At 43.7% G+C, this 10428-nt stretch overlaps 1 protein-coding gene across 1 annotated transcript in view; it reads left to right on the forward strand.

Annotated features, from left to right (window-relative positions):
* LOC122935740 (single-stranded DNA-binding protein 2-like) overlaps positions 1 to 547 on the forward strand; it is a 156468-nt gene extending 155921 nt beyond the window's left edge. The window contains exon 5 of the mRNA XM_044291606.1: positions 203 to 547. Within this exon, the coding sequence (XP_044147541.1) occupies positions 203 to 233 (31 nt within the window). The 3' untranslated portion in view covers positions 234 to 547. The remainder of the gene's footprint in view (positions 1 to 202) is intronic.
* Positions 548 to 10428: the final 9881 nt, after the last annotated feature.

Below are 10428 nucleotides of genomic sequence, written 5' to 3' on the forward strand. Positions count from 1 at the left end.
TATGTATGTATATATAATATTTTGCCTGTGCTTTATCAGGTATTGGGACACTTTTTTGCACTTTATGAATGAGCGTGGGTAGCTTTGCATAGATGACGGTATGGTGACCTGCCTGTAACTGTATTGTTCCGGTGTTGCGCTCTTGATGACAGACGTATAGATAAGAGTGACACTAATGGCGGCATTTTCTCTCTCCCTGCAGAGCGCTGCAGCTGCACCCAGTCCTGTTCTAGGAAATATGCCCCCGGGGGATGGAATGCCAGTGGGTCCAGTTCCTCCTGGATTCTTTCAGGTATGTACAGACTAAACATAAACACGGCGGCCGCTGCCGTCAGATTCATACAGTCTAATCTCTTACTGCCGGCTGCACGGAGCGCCTCTTATGGAGTGTCTCTTCTGTGATGGCTGATAATGTGCCTAACGTGGGTCATTCACCTTATAAAGCATACTCCGACATGATTTATACGCCATCACAGCCTGCCGTCAATGGAGGAATACGTTCTGTACATTCAGGTTATACAGTCTATTTTAATAGCTGCTTGTCTTTTTACCGCTAATGTTCCACCATTTCCTTGTATTACTTTGTCTGGTGTCACCTTACAATGAGGCGTACAGTAGATACAATATTTCAGATATCTCACAATAGCTGTAGATTTCATAGTAAATAATCAGAATGACAGCCCGATGTCGGTCTTTGCTGTCATTTGGCTGACAACTCCGCTTTTTCCCTGGTTGTCAGGCCAGTGCTCTCCTTGTTGACTGCAGCGACTGGCCACTCCAGGGATATTTTTATCCAAGTCACCTTTTGGCTAGGTTCACATCTTCGTCAGAAGAACAGAACACGGCGACAAGAAAAAAATGGTTCCTGGAAATAAAAAAAAAAGGTGTTTCATGGAGGAAAATAACTGATCGCAGGTGGAAATGGCTAAACCATGCATCATATGCATCACTGAGCGTAACTGATGCTTGAAATACAGGATCCCTTTTTTTGTTGTTTTCTGTTCTTCTGACGGCTAAGAAGAATGGAAAATAAAACGGTGATGTAAACCCGGCCTTAGTCGCTTGGAGGGAGTTTTATCAAACTGGTGTAACGTAGAACTGGCTTAGTTGACCATAGTAAGGCTACTTTCACACTTGCGGCAGGACGGATCCGGCAGGCTGGTCTCCCTGTTGGATCCGTCCTTCCGCTGTTTCGCCAGACCGCCGCTCCGTCCCCATTGACTATAATGGGGACGGGGGCTGAGCTATGGCGGTGCACGTCGAAAGCCGCCGGAATTAAGTCGGACATGCAGGACTTTTTAGTCCGGCGGCTTTCGCCGAGCTGCGCCGGAGCTCAGCCCCCGTCCCCATTATAGTCAATGGGGACGGAGCGGCGATACGGCGAAACAGCGGAAGGACGGATCCGACAGGGAGACCAGCCTGCCGGATCCATCCTGCCGCAAGTGTGAAAGTACCCTAACCCGTTGGAAAATGAAAGGTGGAATCTGACTGGTTTCCTTGGGCTACTAAACCAGTTCTACTTTACACCAGTTTGATAAATCTCCCTCATTGATCTCTGACATGACACTAGTAGACTTTGATTAGACAACATAATCACACCAGATGGGCAAATAGGAGGCAGGTGGCATGTGAATAGACCAGGACCTGCCACCTCTCCTGACATGTCTGTTCTGGTTGTTGCCAGTTGGGGCGGGCGTCCCTGCACAGTCTACATTGACATTATCCAATCAATGCTGTCAGGGACACACCCCAACCGGTAAAATCCAGTTGTACATTTTTTCATAAACTTCTAATAGGAATAATAGAGCCAATAGCACAACAAAGAGTCATAGGACTAGAAGTTCCAGAATTGATATTGCATAGGGAATGCAAGTAGTTCTTAAAACAGACATGTCTGGGTCCTCTCTAAAATGATCTCCTGCTGTCAGTCCCAGTGCCGGCTTTTGTCCTCTCCACTTCTAGCTTGTGTTCGGCAGAGGTCCGGCGCTTGGATAAATAAAGCATTGTGCTTCCATGGGGGAGATAGCTGGCAGTCAGGTTAAGCACAATGAATGCTAGGCTTAAAAAATAAAAAATAAATTGAAAGACTAAAGGCTGTATCACACCCGCTGATAATCGCTAACGAGCATTCGCATGATCTTCTTGCAGTGTAATACTGCCGCCAATTGTCCGAAAAAACAAGCAAATGCTTGTTTATCGGGCATTTCAGATTTTTTTAAGACTGCTTAAAAATCAGCACTTGCCGGCAACACATCGGGGTATCTAATAGCGATCTGCTGCCGGCAAACCACTATACAGCATGGCGACGAGTAACGGCATAGCGATCGCTCCTCCCCATTCTGCTGCGGAGATCGCTGCATGTAATAGCAGCAGTCTCCTCCGCTATCTACTGTACAATTGCCGGGAGGGGATCGCTTGCTGATCTGTCTGTGTAATACAGCCCTAGTTAAAGCCATTGTTGACCTAATGAAGGAATAGGGACAACTTCACCCAATATTACCCTTTCAAGGGCTACGTCTTGTCTGGCCGGGATGCTTCACATGACGGGCCTTTACATCCAGTCCTAGTAATATAAGCATTTGACTCAGGCTTTATACAAAGTCCTCAGCCGGCGTTCATTTCTGCTCTGTCATGTGGCATGAATGGATTTTAGTTTTGAAGTCTTTTTCGGCGGTCTAGCCCTTCTGCACAGGAAATGGCTGTTCTGGCTTTTGTATACAGTAAATGTGTGACTGCAGATAAAGGCTGTCTACTCGTCTCAAATAACAGTTCAAAATAAGCCTCTGTTCTCATCTGCATTGGAAACGCCATCATATTTCGGTGGAAAAAAAAATGTGTAGCATGCAGCGCTATTTTTTTCTGGTAAAATGACATAAACCATGGCTGGACCCCATTATAGTCAGAGCGACACGTAATGGTGACGTTGGTGTCTGTTATGTAACGGATGAGCACTGCCATAATTTTTCTTTTCAGTTTTTTTGACAGAAAAGTAGTTTCTGTGTTTTTGCTGGTTCCGTCATGGATCGGCAAAAACGCTTCCGTCATGATAATACAACCGCCTGCATCCGTTATAAACGGATCCGGTTGTATTATTTCAACAACAAAAAAAAGCCAAGACAGATCCGTCTCTAAAGCCATTGTAAGTCAATGGGGGACGGATCAGTTTTCTTTTTGTGTCAGAGAAAACGGATCCATCACCATTGACTTACATTGTGAGTCATGACGGATCCGTCTTGCTCCTCATCCCAAAATGCTGCTTGCTGCGCTTTTTTGTGCGTCATGGGAACTAGGGATGAGCGAATCGACTTTGGATGAAACATCCGAAGTCGATTTGCATAAAACCTTGTTCCAATACTGTACGGAGCAGGAGCTCCGTACAGTATTAGAATGTATTGTGTGGGGATTTGCTCTCGTAGTTAGGCTTAACGGATGCAGTATAGAGGCAAAGTACACCGTTCGTGAATCAAACTGCAGTGTTTATTCACACATTGGTGTATAGCAAAATGCAGATAAGGTGTATCACAGAACGCAGGTGGCTTGGTGTTTGTTCACACACAAGGAAAGTCCATAAACAATAAAAGTCACCTTTTCTCCTGGGTGTTAATTCCCACCCTGTTAGCAGTTCAGCTTCATCAAGTCCATAGGAGGCCTGTTGGCCTTTAAAGGGGCCTGAGTGCTCCAGCCCGGCTCAAACCTCAAATCCCAGCACAGCCCTCAGTTCACAGCACACAGACTCCTGGGATCCACTGTCAGAGGGAGGTAAATCCACCACACCTGGCAGTGCTGGTATATATGGAACATGGGCAGTAGTCACCCACCCAGCACTCACCCAACAATATTGGCTCTTACTTCACCGAGGCCAGGAACCTCGGTGACACGTACCTTCCATCCACGATGATTCCAAGTACCTTCTTACAATTGGCTCCAATGAGCCAAAGTTATTACTTCGCGAAGTCTCGCATGACTTTGCGTAATAACTTAATAAATTAAATTGTACTGTAAAAAACATTTCCCAAACTAGAGTTTGGTTCCAAGTGATACCTTGGGTACCGAACCAGAGTTCGGGAAATGTTTTTTTACAGTTCAAATGTAATTTATGAAGTTATTATGCAAAGTCTCGTGAGTCACAAAGTAATAACTTCGGTTCATCGGAGCCAATACATTTTAATACTGTACGGAGCTCCTGCTTAAAGGCTATGAACATCTTAAGGAAAAAAAAAAATTCTGATGGCATGTTACCCATTTTTGGCAAAAAAATATGTATTATTTTTTCATTTTTTTACAATGGGTGTTAAAAATTTAATTAAAAATAATAAAATTTAAAATTCTCAACAGTTTTTGTCATACAGGGTTAAGCTTCAGTCTCTTCAGATCTGCAGATTATCTTGCTTTGAGATTCACACTGAGCCGTCATGTTAATGCTCTGAAGGCTGGATGTATAACCCTTATTTTCTTTATTTTATGTATGAGTGTTTATGAGCTGTCAGGAATTCAGAGATAAGGACTACACTAAGCTGTCAGAGCAGCAACATGAGTAAAAGTGAATCTGAAAGTAGGATACTCTGCAGATAGACTGAAGCTTAAGGCCTCATGCACATGGCCATTGTGCGGCCGTTCCGTGCATTGGGGACCACAACATCCATGCGGTGGCCGGGACAGATCGAGACCCATTGAACTTGAATGGGTTCATGATCCGTCCGCACCGTAAAAAAAAAATAGAACATGTTCTATTTTTTTTTTTTTTTTTTTTTGGGGTGCGGAGGCACGGACAGAAACACCACGGAAGCACTCCATAGTGCTTCCGTTCTGCACTTCAGCTCTCGGATTGCGGACCCATTCAAGCGAATAGGGTGCACACGTCAGACGCATGTGTATTGCGGACCCGCCGTATGCAGGCCGCAATACAGCAACGGTCGTGTGCATGAGGACTAACTCTGTAGGACAAAAACTGTTGAAATGAAGACCAATTAAATAAATGATTTTTAGGCCAAAATGAGTAAAATGCAATTATAGAAAATTCACCTAAAGGTACCCATAGCCTTTAACAATCTATGTATACAAAGTAATATAAGGAGGCTACTGCTCCAGCCACTTGTGATTCATTGATATTGATTGTTATACAAGGCAACATAAGACCAACCAAAGGAGGAGAGGATGGAAAATTTTGATGCATTGCCTGTGTTTAGTGTTCTTTTTAGGGACTGTTGATACCAGTGTTGGACTGCGGTGCTTGGAGACTATCAGTCAAATTAATTCTGGGGCGCAGTGTAAAGCTACATGCAACTATTATCTGCTTACACTGTGGCAGGCAGCAGCAAGATGATTGATTATGGGGGTGCCTGCAGTGACTTCGAGGTCGCTGACTGGTAAATGATCTAACCAGTTTTTATATGGACGCCTAGGGTGGCTGAGATGCTGTCTATCTCTATGTACTGCAGTCAGTCTATTGCCCCATTTGTGCGGGGTCTTAGGGGCGCACCTTTCTCAGGAGCCCACCGGGGGAATCACTTGTTACCCTGAGGGCCAGTCTGGTTCATACAGTTGACTATCCTCAGGGATCTTGGCGTTTGTTGCACTCTGAAATATAAATGAATATTGCGCCAATTCCTCATTCCTTAGTTTTTTTTTGTGGGAATCCATGCAGACTTTTCCACATTTGATTCCAGTTTTCATAGAATTGACATTTGACAATGAAAAGGAATTGACATGTCTGTTCTTGGGTTGAATCTGCAGCAGTGCAAATAGCAAATCTGCAGTGTAGGATCAGGCTCAGATTTTTGAACAGTCCAATACGTTCTTGGGGATCTCATTGTGGTTAGATGTCCTGCAGCAAACATGCTTTCTTCTGATCTGTATGGCTAGTTCATGCCTAGTGATGATGGCATCGAGGAGGGTAGACTGGGCTAGAAAAAGGGGACTTTATTTGGAGCGGCGGACCTTGCTACATTTATTCCAGTACCTCCTCAATTATAGTCATTCGCTCTTCTCTAGAACATAACTAGTGTTTAAGTATTTAGGTGTCATGACGGGAGCTTCAGTTATTACCTTTTTATGAGCCAATTCAGAGAATGGTGCAATTAACATATCCTCTCTCAGACTTGATTGACAGCTCTTCATTTAATGACGGCTCTTTCCGAACATGCTGTGCTTACACACCAGAAAGCCTAAAGGAGAAACCTATCTAGCGTTACACTAGGCCTAACGTTCTGAACCCCCGCTCGTCCCTGTGCGCACAGTGCTGTTCTGTCATGGTTATTTTCACAAGATATAAAATGTTCAGCGTCAAGCAGATTGTGTTTTATGCTCATCACTATAACATTAAACTCTTTAAGTGTCTTTTAAAATTCTGGGAAAAATATCTTCTGTAATTTGACACTCTCTGAATCAAAATTAGCTGTATACAAATCAACATGGAGCAGTAACCTTTCTATGCCATCGATTCCGATTGGGGACATTCTGGCCAGCTGCTGGACTGTATCATACTTCATGGGGGTGCGCCAGCAGCATGTGTGAAGGGTATTTGATCTTCTTCTTAGACATCTCCCATTTTATGTATTCAGTCGCAGTGCCAGTGCTAGTGGACAATTTAATGGGGGTACTGAAAGTTGTATGAATGTTTTTAGCTTTACAGAATTGTTCTACAGACGCAGAAGAACGGTGTTGTACTCTCCTATGAAACCTTAAATTTATATGCAAGGTGACGATCAGCTGACATTGTTAAACGCTTATTACTACCACTTGATATTTAAATTAGTGCTTTTTGTTTTTGCGTTTTACTACCACACAAGGACACCTCCTGGGATGAGGATGCAATACCCTGCACCTCCGCTACTATATGTACAGCGTACAGGTAGACAGACCAAGGTAAACGTTGCAGACGCAGCTCTCACAAGCACCATGGCCCCTTCAAATAGCTTATAGGGAGGGGTGCTACACCCCTACCGGTGTTATTACACAAAGTCTGTCCTATGGATAGGCCATCAGTATGCTGAACCCGGAAGACCCCTTGAAGACAGTGCCTTCATGACTGTTATTGAGCTGAGGTTCTTTAGGTATGATCTAAGCCTTAAAGCATACCTGAGTTTTAAAATTAAAGTTTGCATTATGGCTGTGCTTCTTTGTACAATCATAACTGTGATGGAACAGGTGTTTTTTAGGCTTATTATTTCCATCTTTAGATACACAGCTAGATGCATTTCACTCAGAAGCAGGGGGTGTATCCCTTTTTTGGAATCTGCCAGCACTGTCCTGCTGTGACACCCTTTCCCTTACTTCCCACTAAGTTTTTCAGCTCCAGAGCTCACAGAACAGATGAGGAGTGATAAATCACACTGAAAGCGGTCTCTGGTAATTAAGAAAATACAATTACTGAAAATACTTAAATATTACTTTATTATAAATATATTCCCAAATACATTTCGTTAGTTATAATGGCTTGTTTTGTCTAGGGAGCAATCATCAGGAGAAATTAAAATGGCTGCCGTCCTATTAGGCAGCTCTTTAGCTCTATGTTGTACTCCTGTGTGATTAGGACAGGTTTTGTGTGTACTAATAGGACAGCGGCCATTTTATTTTTCCTAATGATTGCTCCCCAGACATAACAATCCATTATAACTGGAGAGAGGTATTTGGGAATATATCTAGAACAAAGTAATATTTAAGTATTTTCATTTTCTTAATTCCCAGAGAACCCCTTTAAGGGCCCTTTACATGGGATGAGAATGACACAGATTATTGCAAACGACCATTCATAGTAACGCTCGTTAATGATTGGGTGGTGTAAATATACCGCTGATGAACGAGCAAAATGCTAATTCATTGAGTAATCTGATCGTTTGTGCGCACGCAAAAAAGGATCGTTTACCGGCAGCAGATTGTGCTATGTAAATACAATCTGCTGCCAGCAAACAAGTCCTTATGGGAAAGAGCAATGACATTAGCGATCGTTCCTCCCCATACTCTGGAGGTCTCCTCCACTAACGATCGGAATGCTTTCTTCCTGACAATCTGCTATAATATCGTCTTGTGTAAAGGGACATTTAGGGTAAATGCACACGTTCAGGATTTCTGTGCAGACAATCCACACTGAAATCTGCAGTTGTTCGCAGGGAAATCCGTGCAGACACTCCACATCCATTGGTGCAGATTTACATGCGGATTTTCCGCATACGAATTGTACTCTTCCCCAGTGAAGTGACTGGAGTAAATCCGGTCAGGAAAAATAAAATAAATTGACATGCCGCAGATTTTAAAATCCGCACCCCAGGTCAAAATCCGCATTGGGAAAATCAGCATCAATACAATGTGCATGACCTGCAGTGTAGATTTTCTGCACGCAAATCTATGCGGAAAATCCGCAGGTAATCCTGATTGTGTGCATTTAGCCTTACAGATACACAGGAGGCTACTATAATTTTCAAAAGCGGTGTAGAAGCAGTTCTTTTCTCAGGATCTCAGCCATCTCTGGCACGCCCCACCTCCTCTCAGCCGTCTTCTGAGTCTGTTACCAGGAACGGTGTTCTGTCAGAATACTATACCTTATCAGAATGCCATACCCTCGACACTTCCGTTGACGCGGCCGCACCGAAAGTGACGAGAATCGGCTGGAGGAGGGGGTGTGCAGCGCTGTGCAAAATTATAGCACTGACGCGGGAGAAGCGCCCACTTAATGCACATGCGCAAAACCGTCCGGGACACACTGCGCGCGGAGCCATGGTGTTGGAGAGGCTATATACTCCCGTTGGCCACACACATCAAGATTACACAGTGCGTGCGCACTCAATGGTAGGTAGATTTGTCAGTGCAAAATGTTCCATCAGACCTCCCTTCCCCTGAGTGCGCACGCGCAGACACACCTCTCCTAACCAGCCGTGGCTTTGGGCGCAGGTGCAGTGTATCCCGGTCAGTTTCGTGTATGCGCATTAAGTGGGCGCTTCTCCCACTTAATGCAGGCAGATTTTTTAAATGAAGTTATTTAGAAATTTGCCAGTTACACCATTCTCTATTAAATTAAATTGTGTGAAAGTACAGCGACTCTTTAAAGAGGAGCTGTCGCCTCCCCTGACATGTCCTGTTTTTGTAGCTACCTTTTTCCAACTCTGTGTTGTGCCATTCTTTCATTTTTCCTGGTACAGGAATGAATTACTACATTAACAAGGTCCAGATGGGTGTTAACCAGTTGGGAGAGTGTCCCCTGCACAGTCTGCCACTGTCAGCACTGATTGGATAGTGTCAGCTGGACCTTCATTACAAGCTGCTTAACTGTAATTCAGGTCATTTCCTGCAGGTATAATACAGGAATGGAACATTATAGAGCCATAAGAAAAGATGTTGTAGAATTGTTATTACTAGGAGGGATGCAAGTACTGTGTCCTTCCACCATACCCTCCCGGGCAGGGTCCTCTCTCCTCTCCTTCTGTACCAGTCTGTAACTCATCTTGTTCATGTCTGTATATGTATGTGCTCCCCTTATCATATGAACGCTATGGAATGAATGGCGCTTTAATATTAATAAAAACAGACGTATCTGGAGACTTGACAGGTCCTCCTGAAGTCACACAATTTGGATGGTTTAAAGGAGCACTCTGGACTACAGTGATCCGCTATATTGTTTTTAGTGCAGGGCGGAGGGGTCTCTGTGACAAAGGAATTACAAAACAATGCGACCCCCAGCAGGCAGCGCATTAGGCATAGCATAGGGTAGCTTTACTGTGCATAGAGTCCCAGTGTGCTAAGCCCAAGGCAGATTTGTAGGATTCACCTATAATTTGATAATCGCTCATTCAGTCTTCTGAAGAACAGGAGACACATTTTTGCTCAGTCACATAGACTAGACAGTAGACATCTTTAGTCATGGCTTCACATCTGTGAAAAATGTAACTCTGTAACATCAATCCTTGATTTTGGCTTCTGTAAAGGTGGAAACAGTATGTGCCTAAAAATTGCATAGGGACAGGAGCTCTCCTTCCATTTATTTAAAATGATCAGTTTTTGGTAAATAACAACTGAGAAATACAGTGCGTGACCCGCTATTTATAAAAAAAAGACTACTTTATAACCTAAAAATAAAATTACTAAACACTATTTCAAGCTAAAAATAAGCGACAAGGTTAAAAAGGGGGGAAGAGGAGCAATGGTTTTCTCTGTGTCTACACTGCCACCTAGTGGTAAGAAGCGGTAATTGCTGAGCAACAAGAAAATGTTGTAAAATCGGGTATAAGGTCATCATTATTATGCAGTTGTGAACAGTCCCAAATTAGGTCTAAGTTGTCTGGGGTTTTTTTTTTTGGGGGGGGGGGGGGGGGGCGGCAATTTGACGTTGATCTTCAGGATTGGCCAAAAATTATATTGGTGAGGGTACCATTATGGGAACCCTTCTGATCTGCAGACCAAAGGTACCAGTGAAGTCTAAGCAAGCATTGCTACCAT

Source organism: Bufo gargarizans, chromosome 1 (assembly GCF_014858855.1).
Source record: "Bufo gargarizans isolate SCDJY-AF-19 chromosome 1, ASM1485885v1, whole genome shotgun sequence".
NCBI classification, from domain to species: Eukaryota; Metazoa; Chordata; class Amphibia; order Anura; family Bufonidae; genus Bufo; species Bufo gargarizans.